Source organism: Podarcis raffonei, chromosome 6 (assembly GCF_027172205.1).
Source record: "Podarcis raffonei isolate rPodRaf1 chromosome 6, rPodRaf1.pri, whole genome shotgun sequence".
Taxonomy (NCBI): Eukaryota; Metazoa; Chordata; class Lepidosauria; order Squamata; family Lacertidae; genus Podarcis; species Podarcis raffonei.
Window position 1 is genome coordinate 43,579,658 of NC_070607.1, and position 26,392 is coordinate 43,606,049.

Sequence of the window (26,392 nt, forward strand, 5' to 3'; positions counted from 1 at the left end):
GGGGCATATGGTTGCTGGTGATGTGCCTAATGTAGTTTTTCTGCTCGCCTTGTTTGTGTGTCTATTGCATGGGTGCAAAAGGAACTGGAATCTAATAGTTTGAGTCATAGGCCAGGCATTGTTCTGAGGAAATGCCCTGTCACATCAGGAAATAAATCCAGGTTGATTGCAAAGAGGTTTGAACTCACACATGATATGAATTTCCCTCGTCTCCTGACCTCTTGCTGATGCTAATTATTTGTTGTAGCTATCGTAAAGTATAAGACAAGGTTTATGTGAATGTTCACATTTCTCTTACAGTTAGGTCTTATAAATGGGTGGCGTGAAGTCAACACACAGGCTCAATTCATTCTTCCATACATTTTATTTGTATGCCTTTTTTGCACAAACGAAATCATGCTCAACACTGGTTACAAGAAAGAATACAGGAATGCCTTTCAACCGAACACTACAAAAACAATTTCACAATAATATAGCAAAACAATGGCATAGGAATAATGTAGCAAAACAATAGCAAATATAATAACATATCCCCCCAAATACATTTCAATACCATGAATATAATATGGTTACTTCGGGGGTCAGCAAACTTCTTTAGGAGGGGGCCGGTTCACAGCCCCTCAGTGGTGGGCCAGACTGCATGCACACACAATGCACACAGTGGATGGGGGCTTCCCTCTCTCCCCCAAGCCCTCTCCTCCCTTTCCTACCTCCTCCGCTGCTCTGCCTGCAGTTGGGAGCTGCTTGTGGCGGTGGCGCCTCTCCTTTCTGGGTCACCAGCTTTCCTGGGTGCCAGGCGTGGGGCCAGCAGGCGTGCCAAGCTCCAGCCGAAGCCCCATGACGCTACCATCACAATGCACCCGTCACGATGCCCATAGCACGGCCATGGACGGAGAGGCCGGCGGGTGGGTGGCGAGTCTGAGCCACACCTCAGTGCATGGGTGGCGAGGCTTCGGATTGGCTGGCTGCTGGCACCAATCAAAGCCCAGCTCCCTTCTTCTGCAGGGCGGAGAGAAGCCGGGATTAGGGAGGAGGCGCCGCCACGGTGTGTGGGGGGGAATGGTGCCCGAAAAAATTGCAAAAAAAATGGCGCAGCCCGAACGATCACGCCAATCCAAGCGGCGATTCCAGGACCGTCCACAGCCCAGATCCAGAGGGCAATTGGGCCTGATCCAGCCCACGAGCCTTAGTTTGCCGACCTCTGGGTTACTTAAACAGCATGCAGCATCAAGTAGCAAAAATAGCGCAATCCCGAGCTTCACCTTAGTCCTAGGAACACCCCTCCTGTGATGTTGTTCAGTGTCCCTCTCCTGCTGCAGCTTCTTAGAAGACTTCCAAGGGCAAGGGGTGGGGTAGCTGGAAACACCCCTCCCACGATGTTGCTTCAGATGTGCACCCAGGTAGTGACAGCATACATGTGGTAGAGAAGTGGGCAAACATGCCCCACTCTCCAGTCCACAGATAATGTCACACACAGCTCCACACAGGGCATTATTTACACAAGCCCCACTACTCTTTCCTAAGGACCACACAAGTCAGGCATCCACAACAGCATATACCTACATGGGCATCACTGATATGCATGAAGTTGTTAGGGGCAAGAGGCTTACCTTCTCCCACGCCATGTGAGAGGTGTTGGCACCTGGGTAAGTGCCTGAATGGGACTCTGCAAATGCATCCTCACTTAAAATTTGCCTTTATTTTGGTTGCACTCAGCAGGGGTGTGTTTATAAGAAAAGGTCTCCATGGAAGAACAGCAGCTGATTATTTCCATAAAAATGTATCATGTAAACTCATTGTAAAAGCTCTGAGTGATGAGGCGCTGGGCAAATGTCATTAAGATATAGGAATAATTCAGTTATCTGTGACTTAGAGGTGTATTCAAAAATAGAAGAATCCTGATCACATCGTTAAATAAGCCAAATATGTATTGACTGAATAATATTCACCAACAGAGTCGTCTCTTTTGGCATGTTTTTTTATTGACAAGTGATCATGAATTCAGAATAGCGTGTTCCCTTAGAGCAGAGAAAGTATAAGATCTCTTTCTAGGATGATCAAACAAAGCTATTCTTATTGATGTGGACATGACTGAACTGTTAACGCTGCTGAATACGCTCTTGGCCACGAACAGAATCAGATTCTCTCTGAATACATTGTCAAGAAGGGGATTGAACAGACTGAATCTTACCATTAAGACTGCTTTTACTGCTGGTACCATACATGACTGTTTGTTTTTGTGACATCTTGAAGGCTCTGGTTATTTATTATTTATTTAGCATCAATGATAAGGTGCTGTGTAGAACATTCCTCTGTGCCTTGGCCCCCTGGTTTCACCTTTTTACCCCAGTTTCTGTTTCTGGGCAACAGCAAGTCTGCCTTATTTGGCTTTGGTAAGGATTATCTTAGTGCAGGAATTGGGACCCTTGGACCCAGTTTCCATCTGCCCCCGCTGGCATGGCCAATGGTCAGAGGTGGTGGTAGCTGGACACCACCTCAGTTCCATACCCCTGCTGTTGGGCTGGGTGAGAAGAAGAAGAAGAGTTTGGATTTGATATCCCGCTTTATCACTACCCTAAGGAGTCTCAAAGCGGCTAACATTCTCCTTTCCCTTCCTCCCCCACAACAAACACTCTGTGAGGTGAGTGAGGCTGAGAGACTTCAGAGAAGTGTGACTGGCCCAAGGTCACCCAGCAGCTGCATGTGGAGGAGCGGGGAAGCGAACCCGGTTCACCAGATTACGAGTCCACCGCTCTTAACCACTACACCACACTGGCTCAAGCTGAAGCTTGACAAGCTGAAGCTCAGTCCAGAAAAGTCAGAGATGGCTTAGCAATTGTATGTACCATCTGTTCTGAATTGTGTCAGGGATATTTGGGGGTTATTCTTGGATTTGCTTGTGCTTCTGGATGGCTAGGTAGTAACGCTCATCCAAAGTACCTTTTTCCATGTTTGGCTGCACCTTCTCTTGGGAGATGGGGACCTTGCCGCAGTCATGTGTGTCTGGACATCCTCAATATGGGACTGTTGTAATGCACTCGGCATTGATAACCCTTGATAACTATTCAGAAGCTTGAGTTGGTCCGGAATGCAGCAGCATGATTACTTGCAAATTACAAAGGGATGGAAAATAAAACTGCAAAAATCATAATGTTGTTATACGATCTATGCCGCAATTGTGTACAATATTTTCTAAAAAAAAAACACCAAACCACACACACGAGGTGCCTCCACAGCTATCTATGCACATGCCCTGTCTGTACTTAATTGGCATAAATAGAATCAGCACATTAGAAAGCAGGACAAACACAAAAGAGAATGCCTGCTGGTATGAATGGGCAAGATCAAAGTTGTTCCTCATTTATAAATTCAAATACATCTGTGGACTACTCTGGTCTAATTTGTATGGGAGAAAAGCAGATAAACAGCCAAATGCTCAAGTGTGGACAAGCCCTAAGTGCAGAGACAAGCCCTGAGGCAGAGATGAGGAGTTCCTCTGTTCTCCTTGCTAACCTCTGAACAAGACCTCCAACATTAATTATTTCCAGGCGCATGAGCACTCCCACAAGTCATCCCAGTGTTTCAGAATTAGTGTTAATCATACCGTTTGACAACAGAAGCATCTATTCAGTGTCAAGAGCCCAGAGGCATGACTTTTTCAGTTCAAAGGTTTTGTATTGGTCATTGCACCTGCTGGGGCACTTGTTATACACCCAGTTTGAGACATGAGAGTGACTTGCAGAAGCGAGACTGCTTTAACAGATGTGGCGTAGGCTGTGTTGAGTAAACCTGTCATTCTCCTCGTTTCAGTAAGATGGTTATAGAACTTGGCATACTATGCTGCAACGACCTACTGTAAACAAAAATAACAATTAATATTGAAGACCTTCTTCACGTTCCAGCAACCTTCAGGAGTGTTTCACTATGTGTATGGCCTAATTGGCTAATGTCCAATCTAGCCAATAGTCACAGCAAGATCAATCTAAACAATGGATAGCAGGCAACATGCACCACCATCATAATCTGAGGGACTGTTCTGGTCTCTGTGTACTTCCTCCTGTTAATAACATTGTTAACTGTAACATTTTTGTTCAGATAGGGTGAGAATGCTGCACCAAAGGTGTTGTGGAAATCTTTCCTGTACAGTGTTTTCCGCCTGTTACATTTTCTTCCAAGGTTCACGTCTTACCCACTAAATAACTGCATGCATGAAAAGACGGGTAGTTGGACAGCGAGGCTCAGGGAGAGAATGCATCAGCAGCTTTTCCCCCTCATGTCTTAGATTCAGACTGGTCCCAACAAATCTTCTTACTGCGGGATTCCTACATTGAACTGTACAGCAAATCCCACACTAGGAAGAAAACATTGTGCCTCACTTTGTGTAGGTTAATTGAAATGGCAAGCGAAATGTTGTTTCGGGCATTGAAATGACCTCCTTCAACCCCCTCAGCAGTTTAGAGTTGCCAGGATAAAATTGTAGTGGATTTTCAATTTCAGCTCCTGCCAATGGGGGAACAAATGGTCTGGACTCCCCACCCCCCCACCCCCTACAAGTTGTCAGGGTTAGACAGGATTATTACTGGCAGGGTATCTGGAACTGCAGAGTTCCTTTGTTCCTCCTTCCATTGAGTTCCTCAGATGGAAAAACTGACATAGATTGGCTTAGTTAATTCACAGTGCAGTTGGTTAGAGTGCCAGACTGGGACAGAGGAGACCAGAAATTTCAGGTGCAAAAAACTGCATCTATTGCAGAATGCTGCTGCTGGAGTTTTTGCAGGCACTTTGTGGAGGCGCCATCTTACACTTACCTTGTGGGATGTGCCATGGCTGCCTATATGTTAACTGGCCCAATTCAAGGTGTTACCTTGATATTTAAAGTGCTGGACAACTTGGAACCCGGGCATTTGATGCAGCAGCCTCTCCCCATACCAGCCATCACTGAAATTGATCAAGGGGACCTCGCTTGTAGTCTCACTGACTTCTTTTGCTCATTGTCTTGGAATGTGAGACAGGGCCTTCTTGGTGATTGCTCCCCAACTCTAAAATTCATTTCCCTTAGAAGAGCAGACAGCAATGTCACCTAGTTACAGCCCATCTTCTCCCCAGGCCTTTGGGAGTACTAATATTGCCTTAGTTCTAGGCTGTGTACTGTATTGTTTTAGTTGTATTGTAATGTGTGAAATTCATTTTAATTTAGTTGTGTATGCTGTTTTATTACCATTGTACACAGCTTTGGGACTGTTTATTGTCAAAAACAGTGATGATTTCTATGAAATAACTATAAAAACTCATCTGGAGGGCTGATAGGTTTCCCAACACTGGTGATCAGTGTGATGAGTAGATGTTTGTTTTTTGCTAACTTGCTTATTATTTAAAAGTTCCATCCTTCTGCTTTGGCTTACGGTGGTACCTCGGGTTACATATGCTTCAGGTTACATACGCTTCAGATTACAGACTCCGCTAACCCAGAAATAGTACCTCGGGTTAAGAACTTTGCTTCAGGATGAGAACAGAAATCATGCTCCGGCGGCGCGGCAGCAGCATGAGGCCCCATTAGCTAAAGTGGTGCTTCAGGTTAAGAACAGTTTCAGGTTAAGAACGGACCTCCGGAACGAATTAAGTACTTAACCCGAGGTACCACTGTATAACAGATCATAAACAAACAATAAAAGTAATTTGGACAAGGAGATACACGTTAAGGCAAAGTTATGTGAACAGGTCTTCCATTCAAATTGCTGCTGTGGGGAAAAAGAGATTTGGTGGCTATTTCTGTTTAGGACATCTTATACTGAGGGAGTACCATCAGTGATACCTGGTAATATTTAATATTCTAGTCTTTTTTGAAATTTGCAGTCTTAGGACTGAACCTTTGTTAAGTCTAAATAGCCCATACCTCTCTTCTAGGAGTGAATGAATGTGCACTCAACAATGGCGGCTGCTCCCACATATGCAGAGATTTGAAGATTGGCTATGAGTGTGAGTGTCCTCCTGGATACAAGCTTCTCGACAAGAAAACATGTGGAGGTAATTTGCATAGAAGCAGCAGCTCTTTGTTTTTCTCTGTACAGCAGCACATAATTATAGTCACTCCAGGCTCACTCCACATCCTGATGGGCTTAATTACAAGTTACTGATGATTTTTAAACTTCCCTTCCAGACATAGATGAATGTGAGAATCCTGACGCTTGTAGCCAGATCTGCATCAACTACAAGGGAGACTATAAATGCGAATGCTATGAGGGTTACGAGATGGACACTCTGTCCAAAAACTGCAAAGCTGTAGGTAAGGAAATGCTCTAATCCATTCTGCATGATCCATAGAAAGCCAGGTGCAGGCTTGAGGACCCACAAGTAGAATTGACAAGTAACTCTGTTGAGATGATTGCTCAAAAGTCAAACATGATAGATGGCTCAGTTTGCAGAGTGGAAGGAAAGTGCTTGTTCTAAAATCTAGAGGATGCAAACAGCTCTGTTTGGACTAATTCACATGCTACTTTCTGCAGAAACAGGCAGGAACTGCTGTTCCATGTACTTGCAAAGGAAAACCTAATGAATGAATTGTTACTTGCAGAATTCTAAAATGAATTCTTACAACGTTTAGTTTTCTTTGCAAGGTATATAGAATTTGTTTTCATCAAGCAACCCTCTTGCTTTCGCATTATCTGTGAGGTGGTAGTCAACATATGCTGTAATACTCAAATATCCTTTATTAGGCATAGCAAACCACACATTATCAAACAAACACCGAATACAAATTGTGCAAAATACAAGCTTAATATGCTGTAATAGAATCTGTACTCCTTCCTAAATGCCTTGGTGCCATCTTAGATTAATTCTCTAGACCTGCCCCTTTGAGGAAGCTGTGGAGGTGTGCATGTCTGTGTGCATATACTGTATTTTTCGCACTATAGGACGCACTTTTCCCCCTCCAAAAATGAAGGGGAAATGTGTGTGCGTCCTATGGTGCGAATGCAGGCTTTCGCTGAAGCCTGGAGAGCGAGAGGGGTCGGTGCGCACCGACCCCTCTCGCTCTCCAGGCTTCAGGAGAGCCCCGCCGCCAGCTCCACAAGCTCGGGGGACAGCGGGGAGGCGGAACGCCGCCATCCCGCTGTCCCCCGACTTGGTTAGAAGGCTGGCGGGGGGGGGGAGAAGCCTGCTCCTCCCCGTCGCCAGCCCTGCAAACTCGGGGGACAGCGGGAGAGGCGCAGCGCGCCATCCCGCTGTCCCCCGACTTGGTTAGAAGGCTGGCGGAGGGCTTCCTCCTCCCCCAGCCCCGCAAGCTCCCAGAGTGATGCCAAAGCTGCGCGCAGCTTCGGCATGGCTCTGGGTCCCGTTCTGGGGGAGGGGGAAGCTCGGGCTTCCCCCGCCCCAGCCCCGCGCCTGGCGGGGGGGGGGACAATTTCCCCCCCTTTATTTCCCTCCCCAAATCTAGGTGCGTCCTATGGACCGGTGCGTCCTATAGTGCGAAAAATACGGTATATCTCTAATCTAGACGGGGTGGGGGGAATCTCCCAATTATTTCTTCAGTAACTAGATATAATAATGGTTGCTTGAAGCATTTTCTTTCTAAATTTTTAATGACAGAAAAATCTAATTGTGGAACATTGTCTGCATTAGGACCTCATGATAAACCATAAATATCATGATGGAAGTAAGCCTAGCTCCCACCCCCAGGTCATGCACTCCTCTCATTTTCTTCCAGCACAGCTGCAAGGATGAGTTTGGAAGCTTTGCCTTCCATTTTCAATTGCTCAGCCAATATTTCATGAAACTTGCCCTTGATTTTATTTTTTAATAGACAGATTTCACTGCAGGGGAGATTCCTGTGTTGCTCTTAATGCAATGTTCCCAATCCTCCAATTGTTCAGGTGTGTGAGTGACTCTTCCATCTGCCAAGTTGAGAGAAATAATGTGTGAGTTGCCACTTAGCTACAGCAAATGTGATTTGCTAGTGCTGGTAAGAACAGCAGCCACTACTGATCCTTCCTGTTGTTCTAGCCAGTTTCAGATGCTCCCAAAGCTTCTATTTTCCTTCCAGCTCAGACATGCTCTTATGACAAAGCAACAGAAGTGAGATCTAACTCTGCACCAGAGAGCTATGCTATTTTGTAAGCTGCTTAAAAAAATAAAATAAAGTAACTTCCGGAGTTCTGTTCCATGCAGGGAAGAGCCCGTATTTGGTTTTCACAAATCGCCATGAAGTACGCAAGATAGACTTGGTGAAAAGGGACTACTCTCGCATCATCCCCATGCTGAAGAACGTGGTTGCTTTGGATGTGGAGGTGGCAACAAACAGGATATACTGGTGTGATTTATTCTACAGGAAAATATACAGGTGTGGGGCTCTCATTTGCATACCCAAACAGCCACATCTTATGTCAACTTAATTGCAAGGTCTTTCGGAACTCAGGTTTTTTTCCCCTCTTCAATGTGGCATCGGAAATGTGCCTGTTGAAAGTGTGCATCTGTGTGCCTTTGGGGTGCAACGCCCAGATGCATGTGCTGAGACTGTGTCTAATTACACAGTGAAACAGCATTTGCTTGATGCAACAAAGCTGACCGTCTCTCTTAGGCACTCAGATCTGAATTACTATTGCCCCCTGCTGCACCATCTGTAGTTCCTCATGCTTGTTTCCAGCTAATAATCAGAGGCAGGTTCACTGTGACCTGCAGACTAGGAAAGGTGATTTCAAAGATCAGCAAGCCAACTCCGGGAGAAGAGGAAGCTTTTCTAAGATATGGCCAGTTAATAACACTGAAATAGCTGGCTGGGGATTCAAAGAGAGTGATGGAGCCTACAAAAAAAGAAAGAGCCAGCAGAAATGTGGGGGAAGGGAGGCTTGCTCTATAAACTGTGAACCTTGCAAAATGTATAATAAAGGACAAAGCTAGGATCTGCCCTTTAAAACCTGGATAATTATTTAACATTGCACTTCTCCTATACCGTACCGGCAGCAAATATCTTTCAGGCTTCTTTTATTGCCAAGGGTTTATTCTCCTCGTTACCAGCAACTGTAACAGTTTTGCCCTGAGCTTTATAGCTATACTTGGTTATGGTTATTGCTGTTGCTTTTCCATCGGTGCCCGTTTGAAGCCCATGGCATGGGCAGCTGACTTTTGTTGCCTTCATCAAATAAGCTACACTTCTATTTTTCTGCATAGGGATGGAGGAAGAGAGGTGATTTTCATGCCCTAAGTTCTGCTTTTGCAGAAACCAGCAGCTGTATATTGTTATTGCTGCTTGCTTCTCCTTCAACAGGAAGGGAGATAAAGCGCCCCTCTTCCCCCCCCACTCTCCATGGAGAAAAGAAGGGTCCAGCTTCCCCTTCCCATTGGAATTCTGCAGGGGGCAAAAGCAGCAAGGCACTGGAGAAAATGGGTAGAGAACGGTTATTCTCCCTGTCTTATAACACTAGAATTCATAGATATCCAATGAAGAGGAATGTTGGAAGATTCGGGACAGATAAAAGAAAGTACTTCTTCACCCACCAATTGGGATGGCCACCAATTGGATGACTTTAAATGAGGATAAGATGAATTCATGGAGGATAAGTTATTGATGGCTATTAGCCATGATAACTATGCTCTGTCTCCATGGTCAACGACGGTAATGCTTCTGAATGCCAGTTGCTGGAAACTGCAGGAGGGGAGAGCGCTTTTCAGGTTTCCCACAGGGCTCTGGTTGGCTACTGTGAGAACAGGATGCTGGACCAGGTGTGCCAGATCTAGGTGGGCCTGATATAGACATAAGCTCCAGGAAAGTACAACAGGATGAAAGCCACCTCACCTTTCTTCCTTGTTCTCTGTGGAGGAAAGACAAGAGAGTTTTGTTTCCACAAAAAGGAAAAAAACAACCTAGCTGTACCTTTCTGCCTCCTGAAAAAAATTTGGGGGAAGTCAGAAATAAATTACCACTTATTTTCTGCATGGGATGTAGGGAATATAGAAGATGTGAATATGTCTCTCCCCTCCATCCCCATTTGTTTTCTGCAAGAGAACAGCGAGGCATGTCTGGCAATTTACGAAAAACCACAATTCAGAGCAAAACTACCTTTCCTTCTTCTTGAGAAGGAAAAAGAAAAGTGCTATTTCCGCCTGCAAGTTGGGCTTTGGGGGAAAACACCAGAAGCAGTAGCTGCCTCTGTCCTGCTGCTAAACAGTCTTTCCTTATCAAACCATTTCTCAAGAATGGAAGAGCTGGTCGGTAGAAACAACTGTGCATGTTGAGAGCTGCCCCTATCCAGGAACATGCAAATGTGCATAATATGTTTATTTTATGAATAAGCTTTCCCTTTTTTAGTATGGCTTTTCTCATTGTAGAATGTCAAACTGGGTATGTAGAATTATCCTATCATGATCCTAATGGTGAAGTTTCGTGCCTTGTTTGCAACTCTTTTCCTTTCCTTCTGCATAAAGGTGGCCTTTCCTCCACCTCCCTAAATAAATACGGTGATAATTTTGTCTCCTCTCCGCAGTGCCTACATAGACAAAGCCAGCGACACAGCTGAGCAAATGGTCCTAATTGATAGCCACTTGAACTCTCCTGAAGGCCTGGCAATGGATTGGGTTCACAAGAACATCTACTGGACAGATTCAGGAAACAAGACCATTTCTGTCGCCACAGCTGATGGGAGTAAGAGGAGGACACTTTTCAGTACTAACTTAAGTGAGCCCAGAGCCATTGTGGTGGATCCAACACGGGGGTAGGTGTAAAAGAGGGAACACTCATGTCATATATTGCTAAACATATTCCCTGCTTTCCCTTGGTCCTTCTAGCTTGCCAGACTGTAGAATGCAATGCAATCAGAGTTTATTGTCTAGGGCGCTTTGCTAAGATAATCAGTGCATTACAGCATACAGAAGTCTGATTGCTAGGCAGAATGATTTTAAAATGACAGTATCAGCAGGACTGATTCATACAGTTCTTCATGATTAACCAAGGGATTGGAGTTTGTGGAGTGTTAGGAACATTAGAGGGTGTGGGATCCTTCCTCAGAACAGGAAATTGGATCAGATGTCCTTTTGTATTCTTCCCATCTTTATAGTTCTTTTTAGAACCCAGATTGGCCCATTCTAGTCTGGTTCTGTTTTATGAATTCATCAACTCTATCTCCCAATTCTGCTGAAGTGATATGAAGAATGCTGCAAATGGCTTTCTTCCTCAGTGCATTTATGCCAAATCAGTCTTTATAGTTAGAGGCTCATCACACAGCTGCATCGCTAGATATTTGTGTTAGGCAGCCATTGGTTGACTTGCTGCTTCGTGGTTAACCTAGAGTTCATGAGAACTACTAAAATGAATGTAGGACCGTTCTCGGCCACATTAATCCTCCTTACAGAACCCAATCATCTGAAATAGTTTAAGTTTTCAGAAGCAGTCTACAGCAACTCAAAATTAGCACCACATTTTTAAAGGCAGCTCAGTTCAGTAATTGTGTGAGCTTTGTCATAGCACATGGCCTTCTCATCTGCTTTCTCTGCCCTTCTCCGATAGATTCATGTATTGGTCTGACTGGGGTGACATAGCAAAAATTGAGAAGTCTGGCTTGAACGGCGTAGATCGGCAAGTGCTTGTGATGGACAACATTGAATGGCCCAATGGCATCACACTAGGTAAGGCTACAATCCTAAACCCATTTGCCTGGGCCTAAACCCTGTTGAATTTCAATAGGACTTACTTCTGAGTAGACGTGATTAGGATTTTTCTATAAGGTGCATAAATGATCATTGTAAATTACCAATGTTCCTGGAAATAGGAATATAGGAAGCTGTCGCATACCCAGCCAGACCATTGGCCAAGCAAACTCAGTGTTGTCTACAGTGACTTCGCATTGGGTTTCAGCTAGTCTTTCTGAGGCCCACCTAGAGATGCCAAAGATTGAACCAGGGATCTTCCTTTTGCATTCAGAATAAATGCTCTACCACTGAGCAACAGCCCTTCCCACAGACTCCTCATATCTGTAGTTTTTAAAGCTAACTAAGCAAGGGGGGGGAATAATTGTATTAGTCTCAGGTGGGTTTTTTCACCACTCACTTATATATATGGACAGTCCATTCAATCCAATCAAAAGGTTTGCTGACACAGCTCCTCCTGAATTTCTCCTGTTGATTCAGCAATTTCTGCTCCCTTCGAAGCCTCCTTCAAAACCTTTCTATAAGGCCAAATTAGACAGTACATGTTTTCAAAAAAACTGAGAAGCATCATCAAATTCTGTTCTTGGGAGCAGAAAAGGGTAGGTGGGAGGAAGCGGCTAACTAGTCTTCCTTCCTGCTATTTTTCCCACTCAGAATCACCTCTCACCTGTTTCTCCACTTACAGAGGAATTGATACAACCCTGTCCTCCCATTTTTCTCCCTATGCAAGGGGGGGGGAATACTTGAGGAAGCGGGGGTGGGTCTCAAGCAAACAAATAGCAGGAAGGAAAAGTTCTTTGCTGCCATTCCCCCTTTCCTCTGCTGAAATTAGCATCCTCTCACAGCTGCTGTGCAGTTTTTCTTAAAAAAGAAGAAAAGGCAGGAGACTACCCCCCACCAAGTATTGTCTAGTTTGGCCCTTCACTGAATTGCATAGTAGATGTTTGTGGAACAAGATTAGCAAGTAAGCTGGTAAGTTGGTAAGCCATTTAGCCAAATGAACCATATAGGTAGTTAATGTCGTAGACTAAAAATAAGATATGATTAAAAAATGCCAACTGTTGATGTTAATGAGCGTTCAGATAATATGTCTATGAATTTATTCAGATTCTCTGTTTGGATCCTCCCCCACAATCCAAAAGTGCAGAGAAAAGTCAGCCCAGAAAGTGAGGACAGTATGGCAAAGGGTTGCCTCATTCCAACATTGTTCCTGTAGTTATTTGGCTTCTATGCAGGCCTGACTCTTCCTTGTATGAAGCATAAATGAACAGAGAATTAACCTGGGTCCAGACACCACCACTCTATGACTGGGATGACGACAGCCTGTTGGTCTGTGGATCTCTAAATGTGACCCACAAGGCCGTTTGGGGCAAACCATGCTCACTTAGCCTATCTCCACACTGGACATCATATGATAAGGGATCTCCATCTCAGTGCTATGCATCACATTGCTAATAAGCCTCTGCTTGCTCTCTGATGGTAAATGGCAGCAGCAGCAGCAGAGATTTATTTCTGATCTTAGTGCTCTGATCCCGCAGTGCTAAGATCAGAGAGATGTTAGTCTCTGCCTGGTGCATTTTAAAGAGCAAGCAGAGGCTTCTGTCTCTGATCTCAGTGTTGAGGGACTACAGCACTAAGCCTGGAGTTAAGCCTGTTCCTGTTTCAGCTTGAACTTTCAATCACCTGATGTCAGGTGACTGACTGGTGGGTGGCCCCACACACCTGTCAGAAATGTCACATGCAGGATGAGCCAGTTCTGGGTCCATTTCTCAGAGGTTGAAAAAGGTTCCCCACCCTATGGTGTGTGGTAGTCGAATATACTGAGATTATTAAGAAATTCCACCTGTAGCACATGAACTCACTTTCAGGTTCTGTCCTCAGTTCGTTATTTGCAGAAATGGCTTATTTACAGTTTCCCAAAATTCTGAAGCAGTAGCAGTAGTAAGTGTCAAACAGGCAAATGTACCTAGATATAATTCTGCCTTGATGTGTTTGCTCTTCAGATTTGTTAAATCAGCGCCTCTACTGGGTAGACTCCAAGTTGCACTTGCTTTCGAGCGTAGATTTCAATGGCAGCAACAGGAAAGTTCTCATCTCTTCTGTGGATGACCTCAGCCATCCGTTTGGATTAGCAGTCTTTGAGGTATGAGATGTGGATTGGAGACCAACACTAGCCAGTCAGTTATCTAAGTCAAGGTAGCAATGAGAGGCACTGTGAGCATATGGCTCAACAATGGTTGAACATGAGATGAGGTACAAGCCATATTTCCCATTCAAGAAGTACAGGGATGTGTGTGTTGTGTTGTGGGTGAGAGTAGCACCAAAGAAAGGAATGAGTCAACATCAGAATTAAAGAAAAAAAGGAGACCTTAGCATTAATTTGCAACAATGAGAAGAGACTAGGACTGAAGTTCAAGAGTGTCCCTGCAGAAGACCTCAGTTTGAAATGAATTGGGCTCAGTAATAGCTATGTAATAAGAGATCACATCTTTCTTTTTTCCTTTCTCGCATCAGAACTGGTCAAAAGTTGTGGCTGAAACTTTTTCTCACTCTGGTAGGGATGGAAAATGCTAAACAACACACACACACACACACACACACACACAGTGGATTCATTACTGTTTAATTAGGGCCAGATTTAGTTAGTTAAGAATTTCTATGCTGCCCTGCAAAGCACTGACAAGGCAGCTCACATAAAGATAAACATGAAGCCACAATCTAATTAAGTGAATTTAAGAGTGTTAAATTCCTCGAATTCTATAACTAACACTGAGTGCAGCACTCAGGGTTACTGCTTCCTTCTCCAAAATTTAGAGTTTCTGGCCAGGACTAGTATTCACCTAACTAGTCCTGTTAGCATAAGCCCTGCAGAAGGACTTTCCTCTGTGTGGCCTCCCGCCCCAACAATTGGCTTGGGGCAGTGCTGGATTACCAAATAGGCACAGTAGGCACTGGTCTATGGGCTCCACAACTTTTAACATCAGATCAAAATAATATTGTGTAACAAAATTTATTTATTAAAATGGTTGGTTGGTAAAATCAAAAACGTTGCCACAATGTGTAGGTCTCTGAATTAAACCTAAATATATTATTATCAAATGTATTGGCAGCCAGAGAAGCCAAGGGATTTGATAACAAAAGTATTATGCCAATATCACCAGTCATGTTAGAAAAAACGAAAACCCCTAAATCCTAACTCCCCCAAGTTTCCATTTTCACTTCTCCCATTCAGCTTTACCATGTAATTTTACCATTTTGCTGCTATCTTCACCGTTCTACAATGAAATGCAGCTCCTTCTTGAATGGTAGGCTTTCATATCTTCTCTTTTCTGTTATCTCATCTCCTCAACATGTAGGAGTTGCCACTAAGTGTGTGTCACTGTCGAATAGCAAGGCAAAGTTGTTTTGCTTCCTCTTGAATCGTATATCTCTACAGCCTATCTCGAGCCACGGAGTTCTCCTTTAAGAAATTGGCAGGCCACACGTTTGGACAGAGAAAGAAGATTAGCCTGGGATGCCATTTTTGCTGGGATGCCAGGGATCACTCCACTTTCTAATAAATCCCCTGAAATCCTATTCATGAACCATTCTGACCACAAGTCAGAGAAATGCAGCTCAGAGCACAAGCTGGACTGCTGATAAGTAGGCCAGGCACGTCTGCATAACTCTTAGGGTTACGTCAGAGGAAGTATCATCATAACCTGATTATACAGACATCACCTTCTTTGCTTTTTTGCAAAATATAATATGGGAGGGGGGATTTGTCTCTGAAAGTGAAGGATAAATTCAAAGTAAAATTTTCCTTTCACAAAGAAAGCAGGGAAGTTACCTTCTTCACACCTTTCACTTCTTCACAGTCTAATTCTGGGCACTGATTGCTAATCAGCCTGAATTTTCCAGCACTTGGTATTGCTGCATTGTTTATAGATTGCCTAGCATTACCAGGAACAGTGCAAAAATCAAAACAAACCCTGGCTGGAGGCTTCCAGCCTATCCTCTTAGTGGACTTCCATCTGCTTGTGATTTTGTGCATCAGGAATTATAAGCATAAATTGGATGTGCATCTTAAATTGCAAGTGGTGTCTCTCAGCACTGTGTTGCATTGATAAGATGCGCATCTGAAGGTAAATGGAGATGTACGTCCAAATGTTCATCCTAGTGGGGAAAATGCAGGGTAAATAAGGAGCAGCCACACTTGGATGCACCTCCAATTTGTGTCAGATCGAGCAAGTAATACGTGCGATAAGAGAGCCTTCCTCCATGAATGAATCTCATTTGTTGGATTGGGGTAAGGAAGGTGTGGCTAGAGAGAAAGAGTGAAAAGGAGAAAAATGTCCTCTTTGTCCTGTTACTCTTCTCCATTGAAACAGAAATATAAATGTGTGTATTGTCACTGTTGTTTGCTGTTATATAGGCAGGTCCCCCACAACTATATAATAAAAAGTTAATCCGATATGCATAACACATACACAATCGATAACATTTTCCAAGGGCCCGTGTAGAATTTTCAAAGCCCAAATGTCAAGCTCAAGTCACTGCTCCATGGGACAGAAACTCTTTCCTTTTAAAGAAGAAGGTGGCCACCCTAGGCAGCAAGAGGAAGGACACTACTTCAAGTAGCAGCATCAAGAGGGAGGAATGGAGGTGGGAACTGGTGTGTGAACAGTGCCGTTTTTAAACTCTAGCCAGTAATGGAAGGCGAATGTCATTTGGACACTGATTAAAATGGCTTATGTTAATTCTGCAGTGAAGGACTCAGTCATTTAAATCGCATGATGGTTAAGTCTATGGGCCTAAAATATACTGGGCACCATCCATTTCAATGGGCTGTATGGTATCTTACAACAGGGGTGGTCGTAAGGTAGATTAGGATCTACTGGTAGAGATCCCTGGGTAATCTGCAGTACGTCAGCAAAGATTTTTGACTCCCAATTGTTTAACGGTAGCAGCAATGAAATGACTCCCTCCCCAAATGATACTGCTGAGATGATGAAATAAGGGTGTAAGCAGAAGTAGATTTTTTTTATCTAAAAGGAGCAGTGGTGCAGTTCTATGGTGCACACAGACCATCGTTCCATTAGCACAAGTAATTCTGCTGGCCAGACAGAATGATCTACCTGATCCTCCCCATGTGCTGTTCTGAGAGTTCTGCTAACCCTCCAGAGCAGATTTGGGGAGAAGCATAAGGGGCATGTCGGCGGAGGGGGGAAGCCCTGTTGCACTAGCAGGGGTCCTTGTGCTGGCTTCCACTTGTACACCAGATTAGTGAAATCTGGCCCTATGAGCTCAGTTCTGGAGCTCAGAACAACTCTCTGTGCTCAGCAGCTGTTCAGAGGCAACATGTTCTTTACATGTTTTTCATACATGGCTCCAGCTGTTGGATGTTGAGGTTCTGCTAAAACACAATGTAGATCTGGCAAGCCTGAAGTGTGCCTCCCCTGCCTCACAATACTCAGAAAATGTCTCATTTCTTTTTATTTAGACAGTATTGTGTATGAATTGGTTGTTAAAAATGCTAAAGTTATTGATGCACTCTCAAAAGGCTCCTGTGATCTCTGTTCTTGCAGGATAGGGTATTCTGGACTGATCTGGAGAATGAAGCAATCTTCAGTGCCAATAGACTGAATGGTCTGGACATCTCCATTTTAGCGGAGAACCTCAATAACCCTCATGATATTGTAGTCTTTCATGAGCTAAAGCAACCTAAAGGTAAGGCCATTGGTCTTTGAAGCTTAAACAGTCCCGAGAGCTTGTGTAGCTGTCTCTGGTTCACTGAATGGGGATAATTAGCAAATCCAGTCATTGAACCAGTACAGGAAAAAATAGTCTTCCCCAACCAGGTGCCCTTCAGATGTTATGGGATACAACTCCCATTAGCCCCTGCCAGCATGGCCAAAGATTAGATATGATGAGAGCTGTCATCCAACATCTGGAGGATAACAAGTTTGAGGAAGTCTGGGGTATGAGGACCATTCAGTTCTGAAGTACTAATAGTCTTTATTTATGACAGTCATTACAATTTTAAAATACCAAATTTAAAATACATTTGAAGATTAAAAATATATATATCATCAAAAAGTGTTCATAAAAGGGGCACATCCTATCCCTCTCAACTAAAAGGTGAACACCAATTAAGAGCAAGATGTGTAGGTGAATAGGAACATCTTCATCTGGTGCCTAAAGACTGATAGTGATGGCACTAGACACATATCTCTGGTGACCTTGTGTTGGAGGAGGCACATGAAGAAAGACCTCAGATGATGAACACAAAGTCTGAGTTGGATCATGTGGGGAAAACCTTGGTCCCTAAGGCTTTCTAGGTCAAAACCAGAACTTTGAATTGAGCCTGGAAATTAATTGGTGGCCAGTGCTCTTGGGTCAGGATCAGTGTTGTATGATAAAACTTCCTACTTCCAATTAGCAATCTGGCTGCTCAGTTCTGCACCAGCTGCAGTTTCCAAACCATATTCAAAGACAGCAAGCACCACATACAATGCATTGCAGTAATCTAACCTACAGGTTACCAGAACACAGACATGGAGGCCAAACCCAGAACTAAATTTCAATTGAATTGAATCTAGAAAATCCATCTCATCCAAGAGAGCCTGGGTCTTTAGAAGCTAGTGTAACTAGTTATGGATTAAAGAAACAATAATCTTCTACTACCTTGATATTAGGAGGGCTCCAGGATCTTGTTAGAGGCCTCGCGCCTCCTTCCCAAAGTCCGGGAAACTTCGGCCCGGCTTAGGGAAGAAGGTGCAGTGCTCTGGCAGGATCTGAGAGCCCTCCCTTGCATGGCGAGTTCCAGCACCATTTTTTCTAGAAAAAAAAAGCACTAACAAGAATGTTTAATTGACCTTTTTCATTTTCTCTTCCCACATATAGCTCCAGATGCTTGTGAGCTCAGCTCTCTGCCAAATGGAGGTTGTGAATACCTATGTCTTCCTGCACCCCAAATCTCTTCACATTCTCCCAAGTATACCTGTGTTTGTCCTGATAATATGTGGTTGGGTCCCGACATGAAAAAGTGCTATAAAGGTAAAAAGCATTAGCCTTTACTCTGTGAACCTTCCCGCACACTGTTTAGGGCAAATCCACTTCTGCTTTTAATAGACACTCCACCATTTCTGCTTTTCAGAACTCTGTGAATAAACATGTTATGTTCATTGTTTTTATTCTACACTTTTCATGGCATTATATACACCTTTTGCTTTTCCCCTCAGTCGTTTCCGTTCAGATGTAGGATGAGTTGATAGCTGACATTTTTTCCTCTCTGTTCTCCAGCTCCGCTGTATCCCTAGAGACACTGAACTTCATTCATCAGTGAACTGGGATGGGTGGAGACAATTATGATTGGAGAGGGTTCATGGGTACTTAATGTTGTATGTCCTTTATCACCAGCTGTAGAATTGGGAGGTGGGAGGGTGGCTTCTCTTATTGTGAAAGATCTTGGAAACAGTTCAGTAAAACAACAAATCCTTAAATAAGTGAATTAGATTTCTTGGGCAAGATTGCATGCAGTATTCTAAACCGGGAGTACTTGGGTGCCTTCTCTTTAACTAGATTTCCAATTAGCTTCAATGTGAAATAATTCCCTGTCTTCTGGGGAAAATGAAGCTGTTCTGTGTAGCTGTTGAGGTGACTGTATATCGTTTATGTTTTCAGAGCTTCCAACTACCTCAACTAATGTGCCTACTACTCCTGCTACTACTGTTGCTACTGCTACAACTCACTTGTCCAATTTTACTGCCATCACTACGGTTGTTATGACTACTACTACTACCACCACCATTACAACTGGCAACAACAGTAACGATAGTACAGAAGGCCAAGAGACCACATCGCGCATCTTCCTGGGCACTACAAGCCTACATTCACCCACAACCACATCCAGCCTGGCAGACTCTAAGATTACAACAACAGGAAACAGCAACCTCTCCCAACACTGTAAGCGAAGTGACTTTGAACCGTTCTTCATTCTGATTCTCCAAGGCTCATAACTTGGACAGTTAGGCTAGTAATGGTGTAGTTTGGTTGAAGTAGTTGGCATTGCACATCTCCCTGCAGAAGTAAAATTGGGAATCTTTTGTCTATTCCCACCCTTTATTTAATAAAATTCCTATCAGTTTAATATAAACTCTCATCACCATAGTAAAGAATCTAGCTTCAGGAGTTTCTTCAAGAACCTTGTTTTCCTGTGGGTACCATAGTCTGTTCTATGGTAATAGGAGCAATTTTTTAATTAATTAATTAAAATGGAAGATCTGCCTCAGGAGTGAAGAACCTGTGGTCCTCCAGATGTTAATACATACCTGATTTGTTTCCGTAGCAAAACTCAGAGTGAATACTGAAATTCGTTCCCAACTTCTTTTTTACCTCAGGCTGCAAGCCAAACCAATGAGGCCATGTGCCTATTAAAACGTTGGCGGGTGTGGTAGTACTTATTAGCAACATTATTTCCTTATTAGCAAGCTAATGTCTCTTGTTAATAGCCTTGTGTGCCATCAGGATTCTCTTCAGATAACAATTGGCCTTTTAAGTTCTTTCTTACAAAAAAATAAGAGGCACCAGAGGTTCCTTACTTAGCACTTAGTGATATTTTAAGTGTGAACAAATGCTTTTGGAACCAGTGGTTTACAGTCTTCACAGTTTTGTGAGAGCCTGTCACACTGAAAGTAGAAACTCCAATGTACACTATGGAAAAAAGCCAGTTTTGAACCAAGCCAATGAGCCCCAAGAAATCACCACACAGGAATTGCTCTTCCTTGCAGGCCCTGGAAAACATCAGCAGATGGTGGTGTGTCTGAATCCAAAGTCTCCATTCACATAAAGAAGCAAATGCCTGGCAGATATTAGGTGTTCCTTGTTTCTCAGCTCTGAGATGGAGCTCCCATTTGCCTTTCCCATTGTATTTTCAAAGCTAGTTCACATGCATGAATGGCTTCAAGAGTTATCTGCATCCATTCTTGTGTGAAAGCACACAACGCTCTGTTACCCTTCGACTTCCAAACACACATGGCACAGTAAATTTTCATACAATTTTCTGCCTTTTCAACAATGGGGTTATTCCACTAGTGCACACCATGCAGACGTAAAGGCCTCTAAGCAGACAGGCTAATGAATCACTGAATCAGCGTGGCAGTTACAGGGGCCTGACTAGGGGCCTAACCCTTGCCTAGTGAGATCTATTAAATTGGCTATACTGTACCTGCAAAGTCTGGTGGCAACTCCACCTGCTCCCTCACTGGAGTAGATCCTCATTGGAGTAGTTTGAAACTTGCTGCGCTACATAGAGCCGTGATTTCTCTGTACTTTAACAGCAACATAATTCTGTTTCTAGAAAAGCTGGGTTCTGTATATTCTGGTGCATTTGCTGGTGCTGTCCATGAATTGTTGCTTGAATCTTCTCTGGTTGCAGATGCCAACAGTGGACAAGGTTTCGGATCAACGGTGATGGCTGCCATTATTGGAATTGTGGTTCCTGTTGGTAAGCATGTTTTTACTATATTTATCTTCCGAAACCTGAGCCAGTCCGGGGGTCCGACACACTTCTTCTGCGCGGCTCTGGTCTTCCCCCAGTGACCTCCGACTCAGCAGCACGTAAACACAGCGGAACAGAAGCAGGAACGTTCTGTGTGAGGGCAATAACTCAGGCTGGACGAGTAGTCTCCTTATCTATGCTTTAAGTCTTTATTCCTTAGCAAAACACAACAGCTATAAATCTCCTGCCTGGTGACAATGCACTCATGGCTGCTGCTCTCTCGACGGAGCAAACACACACTGAGAGACGCAGTAAAACCCTCCCCTCAGTATTCTAAACCACGCCTCAAAATGTGAGACGTCACTCAGAACCTCTTAACCCTGTGAGTTCTGAGCCTCTCTCCACAATTTAAAGAGTGAGTTTTCCTGTTCACTTCCATTTTGTGGACCTGAACTGGCATTATTATTATTATTATTATTATTATTATTATTATTAATACCCTGCCCTCCCCAGCCAAGATCAGGCTCAGGGCGGCTAACAACCGATATAAAGAATTAAGAATGGAAACACCCATGGAGAGCCAATTTGAGAACTATAGTCTCCCTTGTGGCAACCATATATGCTTATTCCCTTCTCTCTTTTACCCCCCTAGTGGTGATTGGTTTGTTGTGCATGGGAGGGTATCTCATCTGGAGGAACTGGAAACGGAAAAACACGAAAAGCATGAACTTTGACAATCCTGTGTACAGGAAAACTACAGAAGAGGAAGATGAAGATGAAATCCATATTGGGAGAACAGCACAGATTGGGCATGTGTATCCAGCAGTAAGTGTCTGATTTTATCTTTCTTAATGGTCTCCTGGTATCCGCTTTTATAAGGTATGTGGGTGTATATCAAAACCATTAACTATTTTAGCTTCACAGTGTAGAGGAAGGAGATGCATTTTGGTGTGAGCCACCAAAGACTGCATTGGCCATGTTCATTATATTGTCATGACACTGACCATCACCTCCAACAGTTGTATCTACAAATAAGCAGAACAAGCTAAAGCCTCAGGCACACGCATGAGCTATATGGATCATTTAGGTGCTGCAAAATTATATCAAGTCCCTGAAATGCATCATGCAGATGTGCCTTTAAGGCTACAATTCTAAGCATAGTTATTGGGCAAGGTTTCCCTTCCATACACTAGGAATTACCTTCAAATAAAAATGTATAGGATAGATGTCTTTTGAGGTATGGAAGAGCAGGAAAGAGCAAGAGCAGCACTTCTTCATTTAATATGGGTAGAGATTAAGAGTCAGGTGCTTCCCATCATCCAGACTCTTAAAACGTGCATATTTTTACAGTACTCTTGTCCTCTGCCTTGTGAGCAGTCACACTGAAACCACTGCGCATAAATGAGGATGTCAGAATTTGATTCTGAATATTAAAACATTCCACTAACCCAGGGCTGGGGAACCTGTGGCCCTCCAGATGTAATACTACAGTACCCATCATCCCTGACTGGCCTCCGCTTCAGCCTCCAAGTCTGGTCTGCTCTCTGCCACAGCCTCTTCCTGCTCAGCAAACCCTGTTCCCTCTTCAGCTTCCGACACCTCCTCCTCCTCTGCTCCCTCTTCTGTCTCTGAACACTCGTCGCCGTCATCCCACCACCAAGCCCCTCACTCTGAGCCTCTCCCTGGGGCTTCCTTTGGGGGTTTCCCAGCTGGTGCTTCCTACCATTCCTCTGCATCCAGCTAGCCCATGACACCAGTATTCTGCCCCACACTGTGATTTCTAGGAAGCAATTCCTTTCTTCCCCACATCACACCAAAACTAGAGGCACTGACTGTGGCGTTCGTACGGAGCCTCTGGTCGTCTCGCGGACTATTGACCGTACACCACTAATCCGCTGCCACCAACCAGGTCCTCCATGGTAAAATCATTTCAGTCTCAGTCAGCTTCTCAATTAATAAAAAGAGTGTATTTTATTTCAGACACAAACAAACTTTTACGGCATTCTAAACGTTGTTGCTCTTTACTTTCTTAGTCTTATTTTCCCTCTCTCTATCTCTTCTACCTCCCCACACTCAAGAACCCACTGCCCTGTCTCTCTATTACCAACTGCCTTTCCCAACCAGCCAACCCACTAAAACCAACCAACTACCCACCAACAACTCCCAACGAACTCCTCCCAGAACTGGTTTTATAGTCCCACTGACTCCACCCCCCTGGGTCCTGTCTGTGCAACCTATTTAACTATTTCCCCTCCAGCACTCTCTCATATATGTTAACGTCACATTGACACCTTTCTGTTTTCCTTCCCAACAGCGTGTAGCATTAAGCCTAGAAGACGATGGGTTACCATGAGGACCGCACCTGCACCAACCCCACAGCCGGTGGATTGATAGATATGCACTGAACACGCCTGCTGTGGATCACGGAGTCCACTTTCTTTTATCTCCTTCTCTCCTTTAACGGTTTATTTATGTTGCAGAAGGGTAACCACAAAGTAATAATGAACTGCAAACATCCAAAGGATGTGAGAGTTTAGTATGTATAATCTTTTATACACCTTTTAAGCTTCTTGCACTATCCATCCGTAATGGCGAGGAGGCTGCTCTACTGTGGGGCTACTAACTCGGTGTATAGAACCAGCCAGACCCAAGGGTCGGTAGCATATGTGTCATTTTTAAAAGCTATATTTATAGAAATTTTGTAAATATGTCGGACATACTTTGTGGCTATCCATCAACATAAGAAAGAAAAGGAAAAAAAGAGGTCTATACAAGCAGTTTAGGATATTTATTAACAAATTCTGGATATAAGGTTTGTTCTGTACATACACTTAGAGGATGAGAGTATTTATTTTTTGTATGCTTGGCTCGCTGTGCATAGATTATCTGTGTATATACCTATCTACACTGGATAGGTATATAGACATACACATATATAAATAAGTATATATATATAAATATATATATATATATATGAATATATTTTAGAAAGACTAGCCCAGCTTTATGGGAAATAGGGTAATAAAATTCTTAAGGGATGTTTTGTGGAAGATTTTGCTTTGAAATCTAAAGCCTCTGAGTAAGGATTACAGCTGTTACAGTAGGATAGTCCATGACTGTCAAAGAAACAAATGTGCCCCCATAATGAACAAACCAAATTCTGTCCTGGCAGATGAACCAGCTCATGGCTTAGACGTCTTTGCACAATTGTTGCACTCCAGGAAATCCTCATAGGCACAGGAGTTCTCACTCACACACATGGTGAACCTCCCGAATACGATTCCCCATTCATTGTAAATGGAGGGAACAGCTTTGCACAGAAAGGGCTGTGTCTTCTCTCCACTGAAGTGAATGGGGAAGCCCAGAACCTCAGCACAGACATCGAGGGCAATGCTTGCAATCCCAAACCATTAATCTGGCAGGTTTAGACATACATTAGCGAGTTTAGGGTGTCAATCTTAGCATCTATTCAAAGAAGTCTCATTAAGTTTAACTGAATATACTTCAAAGTGTGCATGTTTAAGATTACACTTAATGGGGGTGAGTTGGGTTGCTCTGCCCCATGGATTATTCTCAGTTTTGATTTGGTTATACCTCCCACCCCCCTTCAAAAACAAAAAACAAAAAACCAACAGCACACAGGACAAAAAAGTCAATGATAAAGGTGACAGTGGTATCCAGAGAGGTAATCTGAACACTTTCCTGTGACAGATTTCTGTAGCTTTTGAACAGTAAGACAAATGGTGCTGAATAATATTATGCCCTCAAGGGTATGTCTACACCAGCACAACTTTACATTGTTTTTTACTTCACTCTGATTAGCTTTGTGCATTGTTGTACTGGTCTTAATTTGTACCCATTTCCCTACATTCATGCAATTCCTCATGGATTTCCTTTGTGGGGTGGTTTAAATCATGGCAAATTCATGCTGCTATAACAATTCACCCTTGCGCCCATCTCTGTACCAATAGCTTTAGTATGAGGTGGTGGGAGAAACTTTAATGCAGCCCTGTGCATGTTTACTTGGAAGTAACTGAGCAATCCTAATTCCCAGTCTGCATAAGTGGAGGGGTTTAGGGTGTAGCTTCCATCTGCTGTGATCAGTGAACCTGAGGTATGTCTGTGGGAATGTCAAGGAGCCTAGATTATTCAAAAACAGAAATACCTTTTTTCTCTTTCTCAAAAAAGAAATGAGAGAGGTATATATTTGGGCAACATTAACAAGGTACTAACCTGCATGTGAAAAACACCTGTAGAGTAGAATGCTAGCCAGGGTGCCAAGATGCAAGCTAAGACAAAGGCAGAAGTTGCAGAATGCATGAAAATATGCTGGTGCAGACATACATCATACTTAATCAGTTTAGCATAATGAGAATGAGCTGCAGCAAACCTCAGGCTCATATTCTTCCTTTCTCCTCCAGAGCAGCTGCTAGGAGGAGTTTGGAAGCTTTCACTTCAGCTTATAATTAATCACAGTTTGGTGCATCATCTGAACAGGGCCAGTTGTGGTTAATTTTAACTGTGGCTCTTTTGAAACAGCCAACTTCAAACTATAGTTAACACTAACCATAGTTTAGGCAAATGACACACTGAACTGTTGCTCATTGAAATCAGAAGCAAAGGCTCCTAAGCTCTTCACAGCCACACTGGAGGCAGGGAAATCCAAACATGTTGATCTGTTTTTATACACACCCTGTGCTAATTTCTGAAGACTGATTCATACTATTAGCTTGTGTGTCGGGACTTCACTTTTTTCTGTGCAATATGCTGCAGCTTATCTCATCATTGCTTGTTTATATAAAGCTGTTGATGTTTATTGCAACAGTTAGTACTCAAGAGTTTCTTCCTGCAAATCTTATCAGTAGTTCCTCAATGAGAAGATCAGTAAGCACAAACTTTCCCTGAAAGGCATCTTGGCCACCATTACTGATCTTCCCCTGCAATCCATGGCTGTAGGGGAGCTTGGAATGTGTCCTGGGATGCATTTTCAGTAGATGGGCTGTGAGGACCAAAAAGATCCATGTGGTCTGAATATTCATCCTTAAACATGTCCCCAGAATCCCCTGCAACAAGTGTAAAGTTCCTCAGTAGACAAGTAATTGCAAAGGGTTCATTGAAGAAAGTTTGAAAAATGTTCAGCTAGCAGATATGGGAAAGCAGAAAATGTACTCCCCCAGAGCCCAGGACAGTCTGGCCATGATTCAACCCAAGATAAAAATTTGTTATCATTATCTTCCCTTCCCCCAAATAGTTCAGGGCAACACATGTGAGTCCCTC

The 26,392-nt window shown here is 43.5% G+C and overlaps 1 protein-coding gene across 2 annotated transcripts in view; it reads left to right on the plus strand.

Annotated features, from left to right (window-relative positions):
- LRP8 (LDL receptor related protein 8) overlaps positions 1-23,943 on the plus strand; it is a 194,209-nt gene extending 170,266 nt beyond the window's left edge. For both annotated transcript variants that reach the window (XM_053392404.1, XM_053392406.1), the window contains 12 exons: positions 5,905-6,024; positions 6,158-6,283; positions 8,164-8,335; positions 10,476-10,703; positions 11,495-11,613; positions 13,638-13,777; positions 17,202-17,343; positions 18,520-18,672; positions 19,300-19,581; positions 21,053-21,121; positions 21,768-21,940; positions 23,430-23,943. In XM_053392404.1, coding sequence (XP_053248379.1) covers positions 5,905-6,024; positions 6,158-6,283; positions 8,164-8,335; positions 10,476-10,703; positions 11,495-11,613; positions 13,638-13,777; positions 17,202-17,343; positions 18,520-18,672; positions 19,300-19,581; positions 21,053-21,121; positions 21,768-21,940; positions 23,430-23,468 — 1,763 coding nt within the window. In that variant the 3' untranslated portion in view covers positions 23,469-23,943. The remainder of the gene's footprint in view (positions 1-5,904; positions 6,025-6,157; positions 6,284-8,163; positions 8,336-10,475; positions 10,704-11,494; positions 11,614-13,637; positions 13,778-17,201; positions 17,344-18,519; positions 18,673-19,299; positions 19,582-21,052; positions 21,122-21,767; positions 21,941-23,429) is intronic.
- Positions 23,944-26,392: the final 2,449 nt, after the last annotated feature.